The sequence below is a fragment of the Podarcis bocagei genome (assembly GCF_964188305.1).
Source record: "Podarcis bocagei genome assembly, chromosome: 15".
Lineage (NCBI taxonomy): Eukaryota > Metazoa > Chordata > Lepidosauria > Squamata > Lacertidae > Podarcis > Podarcis bocagei.
In genome coordinates, this window is record NC_138141.1 from 28,598,847 (window position 1) to 28,616,724 (window position 17,878).

The 17,878-nt window shown below is 44.7% G+C and overlaps 1 protein-coding gene across 1 annotated transcript in view; it reads left to right on the top strand.

Annotated features, from left to right (window-relative positions):
- Positions 1–9,650, top strand: part of ADAMTS8 (ADAM metallopeptidase with thrombospondin type 1 motif 8) — a 35,855-nt gene extending 26,205 nt beyond the window's left edge. The window contains exons 3-9 of the mRNA XM_081172495.1: positions 475–607; positions 1,701–1,868; positions 3,280–3,578; positions 4,075–4,258; positions 5,352–5,527; positions 7,044–7,219; positions 8,719–9,650. Of these exons, the coding sequence (XP_081028621.1) occupies positions 475–607; positions 1,701–1,868; positions 3,280–3,578; positions 4,075–4,258; positions 5,352–5,527; positions 7,044–7,219; positions 8,719–9,451 (1,869 nt within the window). The 3' untranslated portion in view covers positions 9,452–9,650. The remainder of the gene's footprint in view (positions 1–474; positions 608–1,700; positions 1,869–3,279; positions 3,579–4,074; positions 4,259–5,351; positions 5,528–7,043; positions 7,220–8,718) is intronic.
- Positions 9,651–17,878: the final 8,228 nt, after the last annotated feature.

The window sequence follows — 17,878 nt, forward strand, 5'->3', positions numbered from 1 at the left end:
TAAAAAACAGGATTTGTATACCGCTTAATTGGTGTGGTTTTTTTTAAAAAAAAACTCTCAGTGGTTTACATAAAATATACATTAAAATTATTGGTAAAAACCAGAAGTTAAAAAACAAGTTGACCTAAGAAAAACCTCAGGGCTATAATTTTTTTTTTAAATCCCAAGCTTGGATTCAAGGCAACGTACAATTTTAAAAACAATTTTAAAACACAAAGTAATAAAGACAAAGCAGTTAAAAACAATAGTTATAATACAATAAAAACACATTTAGAACCGGCATTGAAATACTGATTGCCTTGATGTCAAGGGGAAGGCAGTTCCAGAAGGCAGGTGCTACCCCACTGAAACATCAGTTCTTTTCAAGTGTGGAACGATCTGTTCATTTACATTATTGTGTGAGAGGTCCATTGGGGGTGACAGTGGCTCCGTTTCCTTTGTGTACTAGTTTCTGCTTCATTTTCTCACTCACAGGATTTCTGTGGACACCAGGGCTGCAGGACCCTTGGAGTGGCTGAGACAGGCACCATGTGCAACCCAAACAAGAGCTGTTCTGTGATCGAAGATGAGGGTCTCCAGGCAGCCTACACCTTGGCCCATGAACTAGGTAGTTACCATGCCAATATTGATGTGCACAGCAGGCGGGAGGAAGCCCATCATACTGCCATCCTTAAAAAAAACACCACCACCCTTTTCTAGCCCTCATAGTTGGAAATTTAAGCTTGTATATATTTAAACAATGACTGCCAAAATTTAGGAAGCCAATGGAATCTCAGAAGCTGTCTTTTACGGAGTCTGAACACTGGTCATCTGCTTCAATATTGTCTGCACTGACTGGCAGTGGCTGCCAAAAACCTTTTCCAGTCCTGTGATGAGAATTGAACCCAAAACTCTCTGCCTGCATGGCATGTTCTCAATCACTGAACTACAGTCGTTTCCCAAGTAGTTGCTGAACAAGTTTTTCATTGCCATGTGCACTGTTGTATAATTAACTAGCAAAAGCAGAATAAACTATGCAGTATGCAAATGTTGCAGAAGAGTGCTGCAAAAATAGAAAACCTGCAGCTTTGCAAAATGCAGGTTTCAAAATTCAGCTTTCCTTATTGCGTATTGGGGATCATAGGGATGCGGGTGGCGCTGTGGGTTAAACCACAGAGCCTAGGGCTTGCCGATCAGAAGGTCAGCGGTTCGAATCACCGCGACGGGGTGAGCGTTGCTCAGTCCCTGCTCCTGCCAACCTAGCAGTTTGAAAGCTTCCGGCGGGAAGATAAATGGCATTTCCGTGTGCTGCTCTGGTTTGCCGGAAGTGGCTTAGTCATGCTGGCCACATGACCCAGAAGCTGTACGCCAGCTCCCTCGCACAATAAAGCGAGATGAGCGCCACAACTCCAGAGTCGTCCGTGACTGGACCTAATGGTCAGGGGTCCATTTACCATTTAATGGGGATCATGGCACTGAAAATCGAAGCTTTGTTTTAGGGTAACTTTTTATTTTCAGTGGCTTTTTTTGTACAGTGTGAGCACAGCTTTCAGATGGCAGACTTGGAAAGAAGTTTACTAGGGTATTATAGCACTTTGTTTGGGCATGGGAGAGACATTGCAAAGGAATTTAGGGCAATGAAGCCATCTCCAAGGACAATTATCAGTTCAGAAAGGCAGGAATAGCTCATTCACCTCCTGTTTCTATGCTCTTTCATTCAGGGCATGTACTCAGCATGCCTCATGACGATTCCAAGGCCTGTGAGAAGAACTTTGGGACCTTAGGGAAGCATCACATGATGGCCCCTCTGTTCATCCACTTAAACAAGACTCTGCCATGGTCCCCTTGCAGTGCCATGCACATCACAGAATTTCTGGATGGAGGGCACGGTAGGTATCAAACTTGCTATCCTTTTCAGATGTCTGCTGGGACAGTCCCATTGATGCCCATCTATCTTTTGAGAATGGCTATTAGAAACTCCTTGGTAATGTCAAGATTACATCTCTGACAATATTGACAATATTGTGGTTTGTCCCTCTTCAGTTGCACAAGGCATTTAGTCAATGCCAAACTCAAGAAAGGCCATGTGTCAGAATCTGAACACTTTTGCAACTTTTCATGTGCTACGGTTTTGTGATTTTAGGACAGGTAAAGCAAAGTACTTCTTCATGCAGCGCATAGTTAAACAGTGAAGGTTGCTCCCACAGGAGGTAGAGATGGCCTCCAGCTTGGATGGCTTTAAAAGAGGATTGGGCATTCCCCACCCCCATCAATAAAAAAAATCCATCAATAAAAGAATGGCAAAGTAAACTTTGTGAATATATAAATTTGGCAAGATTCACAGCATTCTTAAGGGGACAATCGGACCAAAAATTAGCAAAAGAATGGGATTGTGTTAAAGAATATATGAAAAAAACATTGTTCTGGAGTAAGTATATCTGTATGTAACGAATGAAGCTTTGCAGGGTTAAAGAAATTGAAAAACGGTGCAAAGGGTATAAAGATAGAGGTAATTTACATTAGATACAACAATTCAGAAAGGTTAAAAATTTTGAGGTCTCAAAACAGAGGAAGGAAGTCAATATGTGTATATGTACGGAAGTCAATATGTGTATATGTACGGAAGTCAATATGTGTATATGTACGTAAAGATTATGATGATGACATGGTTTTCTCTGTAGGTTTTTGTGTGTGTGTGTTTTTGTTTTTGTTTGTTTGTTTTGTTTCGCTTTATTTTTGTTTGTTTTCTGGATTTTATGTTTGTCATTTTTGTTGTAATTTTGCATTGAAAATTAAAAATTAAAAAACAGAGGATTGGGCAAATTTATGGAGGAGAATGGGTGGCTATTAGCCATTATGGCTGGAGGCATCAGTGCTTCTGAACACAGTTACTGGAAACCACAGGAGGGGCAAGTCCCTTTGTGCTCAAGTCCTGCTTGTGAGTTTCCCAGAGGCATCTATCTGCTTGGCCACTGTGAGAACAGAATGCTGGACTCATTGGGTCATTGGCCTGATCCAGGAGGTTGTTCTTATGCAAGGAAATCCTTAGCTTCTCTAGATTTGGTGATATTTCCAATTGGAATACAGACTTCTTTTGTTATGTATGTGATTTGACTATGACTGTGCAGTAGCTGGGAAGCTGATTCAATACACATTTAAAGACATACCTACCTGATTCACACTTTCCTAAACAATATGCAAGCCAAAATACAACCATCTTTTGAAATCCTTATTATTCATTATTGAAATGAATAAAAAGTAGCCTTTGGTGTGACCTTCTTTACCTCTCTCCCTCACCAGGTGACTGCCTGCTTGACAAACCTGCCGAACCCATTGCCCTCCCCACAGACCTTCCAGGCCAAGTCCCCTTATACAACCTTGATCATCAGTGCCAGCAGATCTTTGGCAAGGAGTTTCGACACTGCCCAAACACCACGCAGGAGGACATCTGTTCCCAGCTCTGGTGTAAGCTGGAGGCAGGGGAGCGCCTGTGCCACACCAGGAATGGCAGCTTGCCCTGGGCAGATGGGACACCCTGTGGGGCAGAGAAGATGTGTTTGGATGGACACTGTGTGGCCCAAGACACAGTGATGCCTGAGGTAATCATCTAGTGAGAAGCAGGCAGCCCACCTCTTACTAAACGCCAGATAACACTTGAATAACACAGTTTCTATGATTTCTCCTCCAAACAGGAAGGGGTGTGTACCCCTTTCTCTTTCTGCCATTTCAAAATTATAAACACAGGAACACCTTCCCACTCTCATGGAAAAATATACAGGGATCGTGTATTTTCCCTTCATGCCTGATACTATTGTTGTTGTTGTTGTTGTTGTTGTTGTCGCCGTCATCGTCATCTATTTAACTAAAGCATGCAAAAATTTCTAATTGCTATACAAATCCAGTAGACATGATACAAAAGGAAAGAGGACCAGGGAGGGAAGAGGGAAAACCAGCATTGGAGCAACTTCCCCATTGGATGGCCAATGGATGGGGGAAGCTGGTCTTTTCTCTACCATGATAATGGGGGCTGGGGCAACCTCCCAATAGTAAATCAGCTGGAATCAGGGCCTTAACTCAGAGATTTGTATTTTGCAGCCGGCAGTGGATGGAAACTGGGGGCCCTGGAGCCCATGGAGGCCATGTTCCAGGACATGTGGTGGAGGAGTGCATTTCTCCGAAAGAGGGTGTGACAACCCCACACCTAAGAATGGAGGCAAATACTGCGAAGGCCAAAGAGTCAAGTATGAATCATGCCACACTGAGGAATGCCCACCGAATGGTAATCAGCTGTTTCCCGGCAAACCTTAATTCCCACTGACTCCAGAAGGAAGAAGCAGAGCTGACCCCACCCCAACCAAAGGGAAATAGCTTGTGACAAGAATGCAACCATTGTAAGGATGGGCAGGAAGCCGTTAAGATATCAGCTAATATATTGTAAGGGTTAACTACACTGCAGACATTTGTCAGTTTTCTATTGCTTTATCTGTCATGAATCCTGGGATTATTAGTCTAGTCAGGATGCAGAGATCATTAATATTGCCCCCCCCCCCCGAAAACTACAATACCTGGGGTCCCTGGAATGACAGAATGACTAACTACTAACTTAGTTTAAGGCCAAATTCACACTATACCATTAAAGCAGTATGATATCACTTTAAACAATCATGGTTTCTCCCAAAGAATTCTGGGAGCTGTAGTCTGCTATTGACTTCTAAGAGTTGTTAGGAGATCCCTATTGCCCTCCCAGAACTACAGTTCCCAAAGTTCCCTGGGTGGAGAGATTACTTTTTAAACCACTGAGGATTGTAGCTCTGGGAGGATAATAGGAGTCTCTGAATAACACTCAACACACTTAACAAACTGCAGCTCCCAGAATTCCTTGGGGGAAGCTGCGACTGTCCAACCCAGAGCTTTCCAAACTGTGTGTAGCGATGCATTAGTGTGTTGGCTGCAGTGTGAAGGTGTGTCGGGCAAGCGCTCCCCGTCCTCCTCCCAGGGCTGAAAGGGGTTAGTTTAACCTCCGGTTTGCTAGTAAAACTGAATTACTGTGTCGTGAAATGATGCATGTCTAAAATGTGTGTCACCAACATGAAACGTTTGTAAAGCTCTGGTCTAACGTGATAACATAGCGCTTCGAATGTATGATATGAACACGACCGATGGCTGCAGTCTAGCTATGCCCTTTTAACACGAACAAGATCAGGACTTGCTACAGAAGCATGTCACAGAGAACCCTAGATGGCTTTAAAAGAGGATTAGGAAAATTCATGGAGGAGAAAGCTATCGATGGCTACTAGTCAGGATGACTATGGCTGTTTTTCTGGGCTTCCATGTCTTCATGTGCAATCAGATGCCTTTCCTTTCCTTTGCAGGCAAGAGTTTTCGAGAGCAACAGTGTGAAAAGTATGACAGTTACAACTATACAGACACAAACGGGAATCTGCTGGAGTGGGTCCCCATGTACACAGGCGTGTCACCTCGCGACCGCTGCAAGCTGTTCTGCCGGGCTAAAGGGGGAACCCGTCAATTCAAAGTGTTTGAGTCCAAAGTAAGACTTGCTCTTTGCTCTGAGAGTAACCTCAAAATCCCTTCGAGCAGTTACAGCACTTAAAAAATAATAATTAGATTTTCTACAATTATAATAAAAAACACAAAGCAGAATGACACACAAAAACAGGGGAAAAACAGGGGGGAAAGAAAAATACATCAATGAACGAAAAAAGAAAAAAAGGAACAATAAACAATAACAACAAACTTAATTCTTTACAAATCCAACCTTTTAAACATCTTGGTTGACTTCATCTAGTCCCTCCCTTCTGAGTTTCCTTGTAGTTGAAAGTAACAACTTTCCAATATCAGTCTTAAACTAAAACAAGTTCCAATTATAAACCATCTTATTCACTTTTCTTAATATTTGAGCTTCTTTTTGCAACTACCGTATTTTTCGCCCTATAGGACACACCGTCCCATAAGGCGCACCTATTTTTGGGGGGGGGGGAATAAAGGGGGAAAAAATATTTTTCCCCCAGGCGCGGGGCTGGGGCGGCCCCAGCTTCCCCCGACTCCAGCCCCCAAACAGGCAGCTCTCTGCAAGCCATGGGAGCCCAGCGCTGGCTCCCGCTGCTTGCGAAGAGGTCCGCGAAGCCTCGACGCGCTGATCTCAGCGCGCGCAGGCTTCGGCATGCCGGCAACTCTCCCCAAGCAGCGGGAACGCTTCCGCTGCTTGCGGAGAGGTCCGCGAAGCCTGGACGCGCTGAGATCAGTGCGCGCAGGCTTCGGCATGCCGGCAACTCTCCCCAAGCAGCAGGAGCGTTCCCGCTGCTTGCGGAGAGGTCCGCGAAGCCTGGACGCGCTGAGATCAGCGCGCGCAGGCTTCGGCATGCCGGCAACTCTCCCCAAGCAGCGGGAGCGCTTCCGCTGCTTGCGGAGAGGTCCGCGAAGCCTGGATGCGCTGAACTCAGCGCGCGCAGGCTTCGGCATGCAGGCAACTCTCCCCAAGCAGCGGGAGCATTCCCGCTGCTTGCGGAGAGGTCCGCGAAGCCTGGACGCGCTGATCTCAGCGCGCGCAGGCTTCGGGATGCCGGCAACTCTCCCCAAGCAGCGGGAGCGTTCCCGCTGCTTGCGGAGAGGTCCGCGAAGCCTGGAGAGCGAGAGGGGTCGGTGCGCACCTACCGCTCTCGCTCTCCAGGCTTCAGTGAAAGCCTGCATTCGCCCCATAGGACGCACACACATTTCCCCTTCATTTTTGGAGGGGAAAAAGTACGTCCTATAGGGCGAAAAATACGGTAAACGAAAAAGCAAAAAAATGAATTATGTGCAAACTGTATGTACATTTTAGCAGACTGGGGTTATCCTAAATCAGGCATCCCCAAACCCGGCCCTCCAGATGTTTTGGGACTACAACTCCCATCATCCCTAGTTAACAGGACCAGCGGTCAGGGATGATGGGAGTTGCAGTCCCAAAACCTCTGGAGGGCCGAGTTTGCGGATGCCTGTCCTAAATCATGGTATCACAGAGAAGGGCAACGGAACCTCACTTTGCTCTCGCTTTGTTTTTGTTTCAGGTAGCTGATGGGACCCTCTGTGCACCCGACACCCTCTCTGTTTGTGTGAGTGGGCAGTGCATCAAGGCTGGCTGTGACCACATCATTGGTTCGCCCAAGAAGTTAGACAAGTGTGGGATTTGCGGTGGCAACGGCTCAACTTGCAAGAAAATATCTGGCTCACTCAACAAATCTAAGTACGAGGCAGACCAGGGCAGCTAGAGCCAATCCTAGCATTGCGAAGGAGGGAGGTGGTTGGGCGAGGGCGGGGTAGACCAGAGGAAGACTGCATAGGAGGCAATGGCTGACCCGACTCTTTGTTTATTATGGTTCTGGAGCTGGATTTAAAGATGGTGCTGCAGAAGCACAAAAATCATAGATCAAAGGGGAAAGCTCGTAGCTTTGCATGTAGAAGGCCCTAGTTTCAGTTCCTGGAATCTTCAGGCACAGCTAGGAATGTTCCCTGTCTGTATCCCTCCAGAGGCACTGCCCATCAGTGCAAACAGTAATAAGATAGATCGACCGATGTATAAAACAGTTTCCCTGCTGATGACAGGGGAGAGTTCCTTTGCAGAAGGGGCCATGGTCCTTTATGGAATATCAATTTTGTAGCTGAAGAAATTTGTTGTGCTGTTTCTGGAGTTTGTAGTAATGGTGTTACTGTTTTGAGAGCTTGTGTATTATTCCACTTTTATTTTGTATGCTATTTTGATGGCTTTCTGCCGTGAAGTAGGTTATTATTATTATTATTATTATTATTATTATTATTATTATTAGCAGCAGCTCAGTGACAGATCATCTGCTTTGCATGCAGAAGATTCCAGGTTCACTTCCCAGTGTCTCCAGGTAGGGCTGGAAGAGAACCCTACCTAAAGCCCAGGAGAGCTGCTGCCATTCAGTGTATGTTCCTACCAGTAGGGCATGGGCTGTGTAACTGAGTTGGGGAATCTAGAAACAGCTCTGATATGCAAGCAAGAACAAGGATCTGCCAGCTACCATTCTTAAGGATATGTCAGCCTAGTTCTCCAACAACCCTCAAGGGAGATACAGACCTTGAAGTTCAGGCAGATAGCAATATTCTTTCAATACTTCATCCAGGGATTTTGAGACAAGGAATTGTTAAAAAAAAAAAGCATTGCATTTATGATAAAAACTCATTGTTTTTGCCCTATCTGTCCAATTCCCTGTTTTCTTGGGAAATGAAGTGTCTCTCTAGCTTCTGCTACATTTCTAGGATGCTGCACCTGATGCAGCAACAGCCCTAACTGCTTCTGAATTATCACCCCTCTCTCCCCCACCTCCAGGAATCCTGGGACTTACAGGTTTGGTGAGGGTGCTAGGCATTGCCTTAGCGGTCCTTTGTCCCCTGACATAGCCACAGTTCTTAGGGGTAGCTTGGGAGAGATGACAACTTAAGCCAATTTCATTCTGTGCTAGATATAATACATATTCATGATTTATTTTATTATTTATTTGGAAATATTTATTTCATGCCACTTAATTTTTAAAAGCATTTGCATAAAATGGTATGAAATAATTATTTGAAATTTGAAATAAAAACAACGCTTTAAAAACCACGGATGTAACAAAATTATCTGACCATGGAGGAATGAATAAAGGAAAATTTTATTGTTTAAAGCCAGAGGCAACCACAATATTAACACAACAAACAAACACGTCTCTTTGGTCTCCACAGATTTGGATATAACGACATTGTCACAATCCCCGCAGGAGCAACCAATATTGACATCAAGCAACACGGTCGCCGAGGGGTGTGGCCCGACCAGAACTATTTAGCTCTGAAAACCCTGGATGGCAAATACCTCTTGAATGGAAACCTTGCCATTTCAGCTATGGAAGAAGACATTTTCATCAAGGGGACCGTACTGAGATACAGTGGCTCTCTTACCACCCTGGAACGCATCCAAAGTTTCCAGAAGCTCCCGGAGCCACTTACTGTCCAGGTGTTGACCGTTTCCGCTGAGCTGTTCCCCCCAAGGGTGAGATACACCTTCTTTATCCCCAAGGAGGTCCACTTCAGCAAACAGAAGAGCAAGGAGAAGAACTTGGCCAACGTAATCAAGCCCATGCTAACGTCACAGTGGGTCCTGGGAGACTGGTCCGAGTGCTCGAAATCATGCGGCTCTGGCTGGCAGAGACGAGCGGTGGAGTGCCTGGATGTGGAAGGGCAGGCCTCCTCAGCCTGCAACAAATCCCTCAAGCCTGAGGACATCAAGCCCTGCAGTGACTTCCCGTGCCCCATCTGGCAGATGGGGCCTTGGTCCCCCTGTTCTCAAACGTGTGGAGAGGGAATGCGGACACGAAGCGCCTTGTGCGTTGACTACACAGGGAAACCTATCGCCTCAGAGAAATGTGGTTCGCCGCGGCCGCCAGCAGCTACCACCGCCTGCATGCTTCAGGAGTGCTGAGGGCAAAGGGATGGCCAACACGTGATCAGAGGCATGTGTAACATAGGCTACTAACCTGACCCGAACCAGGCTTGGCATGGCCAAGCAAGGATGTAGGTTTAAAGGCAAATGTGCACTATTTGACCTGAACAGGCCCTGCTGGGTAGACCTGTTTGAAAGAATAGCAGGCATTGAATACCAACCACTTTCTTTTTCTCTCTCTCTTGCATTGTCTTCCTCCAAATTGGCATCTACCTCAGGGGCGCGAGCGCGGAATAGCATGGGATTTTGGATGAATAATGGTAATTATTTTTTGAAAAATATTCTTCTTTTTTTTCAGGCCGCTATTTTACACCTAGGAGAATTTATAAACAGGTCCTAAGCTGGACCTGAATTTTCCTCACACTTTCCCCAAGCTTTTTTGTGGGTCTTATCACAGAAATGGCATCTAAGAACCTATCACTCTTCAAATACAGGGATACCCTCAATCAGTTTTTCAGTAGTATGCAGCTCCCATAATCAGTATAGCAAATATCTACTGTGGGCCCCTAACCCAGCCCCCATGTTGACTATCTGTATATGAATGAGCAGGCCACTTAATCCCACGCTGGCCATGATACTCATAGCTCCTAATCAGAAGGATTTTGCCGGAGTAACTGACTTTCCGATGGTTGTCTCAGCTGCAAAACAAGGTACACAATTCAAACCTGTTCTGCAGGCTTTCGTCAGGATTAGTCGAAGGCTTATTATATACAGTGTTTATTATATGGTGATGTTTTTCTTGCAGTGATTTGTTGGCCATGGTCTACAATAGACTGGTTCTCCATTAGATCAAAATTCTGCAGCTGACTGATCTGATACCTGCACTCTCAAGTCATTGGGAACAGCAGTATGAGGGACATAGAAACCCTGGGAAGAGTTGCAGCTCAGTGGTAGAACATCTCCTTTGCATGCAAGTGGCCCCAGGCTCAATCAAATGCAAGCTTATCTGAAACCCTGGAGGGCCAGTCAGTGTGGATAAGACTCAGCTAGATGGCTCAAGGATCTAGCTCAGTATAAGGCAGCTTCTTTCGCCTCTCTTTTCACCTGCTCTCGGACTAGAGCATCATGTCATGGTTAAAAGCAGCATGAGCAGAATGACACTGACATGCAGCATTCAATCCTCACCCCTGGCTTTTAGGGATTGAAAATGGCAGGTGTGGCTCATCCTCCTTTTTGTTGCCATGCAACAACATCTGCCAATTTGGAAGCTTTGTTAAGCTTAATATTAATGTTGTGAGCCAAAGAAAGATGATATAGGTTTAACTCTATGAAAGGTATACCACCACCCCTTATTTTAGGGAAGGGAGACACAACTGGGCTTCATTCAAGTGCTAGTCCTATTCAAAGCAGACCCATTGAAGTTAAAGGACATGACTAACTTGGGTTAATTAACTTCAACTGATCTACTCTGAGTATTGTCCTTGAAAATGGTTCCTTGGTGATATCACCAAGCAATGTCCCGCCATGGCCTGAAAAGAAAACTCCCTTCCCAGTTGGATCCAGGCTTTGTAAGTCAGGAAGTGAGTTCAGCAAACAAACCCTATAAACCGAGACACAACAAAATACGTTGAAAATTGACACAGGCTCATTGATCCAAAACATTTGGATGCCTTTGCTCAGTTGCATAATACAGCCTAAGAAAGGAACCTCAGCCGTCTCTTGGGTTGAGCACAGTTTAGCATTTCCTTTTCTATGGAAACCTTTGTTGCTTCCAGGCCATTATGTGATTGTCAGCTACATGTTTGGATAAGGCGATTATTCAGAAAAAGAAACCGGAATACCTACTGTGTATTTCATTACTTGTAAATAGTTGGCTCAGTTTCAGTGTATATAATAATATGGATGTGATTATATTTACGCATATTTCCCCAGTACCTCTCCCCACCCAACAGCTTGCTTTACTTGTGGATTTATTATATGTACCATGTCTTCATACTGGCTTTCATGCTAAGGTGACTCAAAGTTCATGCACATGAAACAGGGAAACAGTGATTAAATATCACATTACAGCTATTGGATCAAGGAACTAGGCATCAAAGCTAAAGCAATTTCTACTGTCTCTGCTTTAAGTGTATGGCATCATGCTCATAGACAGTGTTAACATTCCCAAAGCTGATAAGGTCATATCCACACCACACATTTAAAGCATTATGAGACCATTTTAACAATCGTGACTTCCCCCAGAGGAACCTGGGAACCTTAGTTTGTTAAAGATGCTGAACTCATAGAGCTACAGTTCCCAACCCTCTTAATAAACTACAGTCCATGACAGTTAAAAGTGGTATGTGAGTATGGTATGAATGTATAATCTATATACGGTATTCTAGAAAGATATTGGTGGCTTTCACATGCTTTGGCTACTCAGTTTCTATAAGCACTTTTGGAAAAGCTGAAAAACATCTCCTCTATGGTATTTTTTTGGCATTCCTTGTGAAAAAGAATGCAAGAATATTGATGGGCCTTTGGTTTGATCCAGCAGGGCCTCTCCTTGCGTTCCATTTGCCCTTCCTCTCTCAGTTGCCATCAATCTGATTGGATATGTGACATTCTAGTGCCATCCTCCTCACCATGTGATCCCTTAAAAACCATGTGTTACCTAGGAAGAAAGGAGAAGTAGCAACTCGGAGAGTGGGGAGGACAGGAATGGTGCTGAAGCTATAGCAGCCAGGGAAAATAGTGGCAGTATGTAGAACTTCAGGAAATATTTCCACTGAATCAAAATTGCAACTTTCCATCCCAAAAAAACTAAGAGAATATCCAGCAGATGTTGTTATTTTGCTAAATCTTTCATATCTCCCTTGTATTCCAATTCTACCCAAGACTTTGTGCTTAGGATTGTAGCTCTAATTACTGTGCACCAATTAAAAGCCCTACATTCTTCATAATGTCTTATCCATCCTTAAAGTTCAAATCACTATATAGTTTATAAAAAGCACTGGAGAGGCCTCAAGCTTATGCCCCAGTGCTATTGTTGCCACTGGGATGCATGGAAAATGGAGTTCCCAGTCCTTGCTTGTCTCAATGAATTGAACTGGAATGCATCGTAAGCAATATTTCCCATGCTCCCTGGCAGCAAAGGAGATGCTCAAGAACATAGATTGCTGCAGAAAGCAGGAGGAATCTAGTTCCCCATGCTACCTGGTAGTATAAGGTGAGCACCCAAGCCTTAAGCTTGACACCTTCCCATCTCTCACTAGGGCAAGTTTGCACTGAGCCATACCAGGATAGCAGAGCATATGCTTTAAGGGGGAAGGTTCTGAGTTCAATCTCTGGCATCTCCAGGGACAGTGAGAAGAGAACTAGGATGGCCAGAAGCAAAAAAGGACAGGACTCCTGCACCTTTAATAGTTGTGCAGAAGAGATTTCAGCAGGTGGAGCTTGCGTGACAAGCTGCTTCAGAAAGCAAACCTCAGCTCTATAGAGTTGCAGGGAGGAAGGGAGGTTAAAGGATGCAGCATTGCTAGTGGATACTCTAGTCAACTGTTCCTGTTCAAGAGGACAGAAATACTTACCCTGAGTTCCAGGAACTATCCTCGCTATCCATTGTAATGCGCACGTTGCTCCAATGCTTGGCAGTAACACTATCTGGCAGCCCTAACTATATATCACATTTCCTTCTGAATCTTACACCAGCAGGCATGATCCTGCTAGTAATTCCAGTGGTTAAATGCTGGAAGCCAAAGAACAAGTTAGTGCAGGAGGCACATGTAAACTTACACCCCTGTCTCCTAAGCAGTGAGAGTTGGATTCCTCTGAAATTAATGGGATTCAGTATGTAGTAGGAGAAGCATGTGTGTTGGGGAGAAAAGACTGGGTTCTCGGACCTCTGGGGAAGGGCCACAGCTCAATGGTAGAATGCATTCTTTGCATGTGAACAGTCCCAGGGTTCAGTTTCCAGGTACGTCTGAAGAAGACTCCCACCTGAAACCCTGGAGAGCTGCCCTCAGCTAGTGCAGACAGGGCTATGCTACTTGGACCAGTACTATAAAGCAGCTTCTTATGTTGATCACACATGCTAATATTCCAGGGGCTGGAAGCGGGTGACAGTGGAGAGCTAGTAGGTGTGGAGAGTTATGCACTCCTCCAAGCTGCCACTTCTTTCACATGCTCCTCCTCACCCTTGCATTTGTGTTAACTGGAGTGTACATATTTGTGAGACAAGCGTGTGCCTCCGTAACATGTGGTTCCTTCCTCACTTCTGCTTAATCATCCTGAGATGTACTGTCTTTCAACTGAACATTTTATCTCCCAGTAAAATTCTTTTATATAGAGAAGGCTTTAACATACAACATACTTTCCTCTTTCCACCCCGTATGCACTCAGAAAAGCACACAAGCAGTAGTTGCAAGGAGTGATGTGGTACTGACAACAAAATCCTGGGCTTAGCATGTGCTTAAAGGTAAAGGGACCCCTGACCATTAGGTCCAGTCGTGGCCAACTCTGGGGTTGCGGCGCTCATCTCACTTTATTGGCCGAGGGAGCCAGAGTACAGCTTCCGGGTCATGTGGCCAGCATGACTAAGCCGCTTCTGGCGAACCAGAGCAGCGCACGGAAACACAGTTTACCTTCCTGCTGGAGCGGTACCTATTTATCTACTTGCACTTTGACGTGCTTTCAAACTGCTAGGTTAGCAGGAGCAACGGGAGCTCACCCCGTCACGGGGATTCGAACCGCCGACCTTCTGATCGGCAAGCCCTAGGCTCTGTGGTTTAACCCACAGCACCACCTGCGTCCCAATATAGGGGCACCCTATTCCTTTATCCACCTATGTACTCAAAAACCCAATCTCTATTTTCATGGAAACTTCAAGTCCTGGAGCCTACTCATTTCTGCTGTAAGAGTTAGTACTCCAAGGGTAGCCAACATGGTGTTGGTTACCCATGTAGTAGTCTGTACACCATTAGGTCAGTCCTGGTTTGTCTAATGCACCTTTGCCAATCAAGTGCCCTCCAGATGTTTCAGACTACAACTCCCATCAGCGCCATCCAGTGCACCAGTTTAGTGAAGGTTGACCTAACACCTTCTTTTACATTTCTGCACAACGGGCTTGTAACGAGCTTCCTCCTTCATCAAAACCTGTGTGGTCCTCAAATTTCTTTTCTAAGGCCCCCAATGTTCAAATGACTCAGAATTATATCCTGAATTAACTTGGTGTTGAGAAGGGGGAATAGCTTCTTATTTAAGAATTCAGTTGTATGAGAAACTAGGCTGGATTCAACCTTAAGAAAGGCAGATTCACTTTGTTAAAGTTCCATCTTGACACGTCTGGCAAAAGGGTCAGCATGGAGTCTCCCCACAATTAAATGCCTCCACCTTGTAACTTAACATGACATTTGGCATCCTTGCTCAATGTAAGGCCCCGTGCTGCTCTTCATGTAAACAGACCAAGGAAAGCACTGGGCATTTAGGGACAAAAATAGGGTAGTTTGGCTCTTCCTGCTTTGGAAATGTAATGCCCATGCCCATGTAGACAAATGGCCCGTCTGTACTATACACTGGAAGCAGTATCAAACCACTTTAAACAGGCATGGATTCCCCCAAGAATCCTGGGAACTGCGGTTTGTTAAGCTCACTGAGGCTTGTTATGAGATCCCAACTCTCCTGAGTTACAATTCTTAAGAGTGGTTCAGTAGTCAATTCCTTTTCCCAGGGAATTCTGGGAACTATAACCCTGTGAGGGAACAAGGGCCTCCTAACAATTCTCATCACCCTTAAAATTAACTATAGTTCCCAGGAGTCTTTAGGGGAATATGTGACTGTTTCAAGTACTATGATACGGATTTAAATGTATAATGCGGACGGAGGCCAAAGATTTAGACATTCTACCGACTGCAAACCTTGAGGCGGTATAATGCTAGACTGAATCACATCAGACTGTTGATGGAGGGGTCATATTTTCCTGAAATGCTTCACTTGGAAAGCTTCCTGGATCCCAGAGAGGGCTGCCCTACTCTTTTCTCCCTGACGTGCAAGTTCATGGTGTACAGAGAGTTTCTTTACATGAGGGAACATTGGCAATGACCCCATCTACTGTTCAATGGTACAGTCCAGAAGCCTGCGGAACAACTCTTTGCTGCTGCTGGGCAGCATCCATCAGCAGAAGGTTGGTGTGATCAAAGCTGCTGCCTGTTTCCTCTTTGCTTTTTCTTGTGGAAACAAGGCACAGGCAGATGTCTGTATCTAGCACATGCAGGATTTTGGATGCCAGCGCTGAAGGTCATTCAGCATCTGGCTGTTGGGAGATTGGGAGAAGTGGTGCATTCTTGGGAAAAAGCAATGGAATTCCGTGGTGCTACTTGGCTGCTCCCTCTCGGGGCTGAAACAGTGCGGAATGTGCTCTGGCAGCTTTGAGACGGGTGAGTCCAAGGCAAGGATGACCCTGTTTCCTGCAGATGGCAACCTTTCAAACAAAGCCATTCTGCACAGTGGGTGCAGGTTTTAAGATGTGCTCCTCGGCTGTTGCTGCTTCGGCTTTGTGTGAAGGCTGCAGCTTCATTCTGCTTACATGAAAAGGAAAAGAACTTTTCTCAGAGGATCCACCATTACGCAAGGGCTCTGACCCTCAGCACCTTTTTGACAATAAAGGGGAAGCTGTTTTTGTTCCCCTTGAATGGAGCCAGTTAATGACTGCCTAAAAGCTATCCCGCTGGAACTGCCAGAGGGAGAGAACAGCTGCAGCCTGAAACAGATATAGTTGGTAGTGATCAGGGATGGGTGAATCTGCCAATTTAGGTTTCTCTCACTTTCTCACTTTTCCAATTTTAAGTTCAGATCTCCGCATTCCACATCTGTTTGTGTTCTCTCTCTCTCTCTAATCCTGAAACTTCAGCAGTATTCTAGTGCAAGTTTCTCCTAATATACACATTACTGCATGCAATTAATATACCTAATTATCTAATATGCATAGTAACTGAAGCATCTTGTTTTCAGTGTTTCTAAATGTTTATCTTTGAAGTACACAGTGACTAAAAAAGCTCCCCTTTCATGCTGAATAGGGTGGCTGTAGAATACTGGGACTCTGCTACAGAAATAGTAAGGGATCTCTGACTTACCACCATGACCCTGGACTACTGCACCAATGCTCCCAGCCCTGCTTTTTTAACAGGATATGCCAGGCGTTGAACCTAGGACTACCTGCACACAAAAACCCCATGCTACAGCCCTTCTCCATAAAAGGCAATTCCAAATCCTCTAGAGGGACAAAAAAAAAGGAGAAGAGGGTTTATTTAAACCAGGGAGTAAGCTCTGGAGTTTTAGATCCCACTTTTCATAGGGAAGAAAAAGGGTTCCCTCAGTCTTTAACCACCAATTTGAACATTGTCTGGTCAAAAAACCTTGGATGCTCCCACTGCCTTTCAAGGTTCTGGGTGCAACCAGAAGCAGAAATTCCTAAACACCAGGAGGACAAAAAGTAGTTTGAGAGACCTGACCAGTACAGGAAATACTGGAACTCTTAGCCAGAAAGCTTTTCCTTGCCAAACAGCTATCTTAATTTTGTAGACACAAGACATTTGGCAACAACAATCCCACTCTCCCTTTTTGCAGGATGCAGAGAGCTCCTATAGAAGCCAAGAACATTTATTACCCTATGAAGAAGGTTGAAGAGAAGATAGGGTTCCTTATGACCGAGGGTTAGTTTCCTGAGCCAAACCACAAGTCTTGCACTTCACATTCTTTCAGATATCTGGGATAATCCTTGGATGTTCTCCTTCGTTTGTAAGAAATAATACCTATATTCCTCTCACTATTTTTTGTTCTTGTTTCGCATTAAACTGCAGTTTTTTAAAAAAAAAATAGTATAAATCGTTTTACTGGTATAATACATTTCCCATTAAACAAAAGATGAATCCAAGCCATACACTATTTCTTCTGGGATGTTGTATACAACTAAATTCTACTCAGAGTAGGCCCACTTAAGTTAATGAACCTAAGTTAGTCATGCCCATTAACTTTAATGTGTCTACTATATGTAGGACTAGCACCAGATTTTCTAATGTGCCCTTTAAAAAAAAAGTCATGGTCAGCTGCAAAATTTGGTATAGTGCTAAATTCTACCCCTGCTGTGTGCAAATCAGACCTATCTCTAATAACTGCAGGAAGACTTCATTTATCAGGGGGAATATCTGGACTTTTTTGAGAAACAGAATGGGTAGATAAGAAAGGGGAGATTACTAGCTATTTATATTTACGTATTGTGTGATGCTACCTGGAGATCAGGCAAAAGCAGCAGCACTGTGAAAATGAGTTGTGCTGTATTCTGAAGACAGAATCATAGAATTGGAAGGGACCCTGAAATTCATATAGTCCAACCCCCTGCAATGCAGGCATATGCAGCTATCCCGTATGGGGATCAAACCTGCAACCTTGGTGTTAGCAGCACCACAGTCTAACTGAGCTATCCAGTTA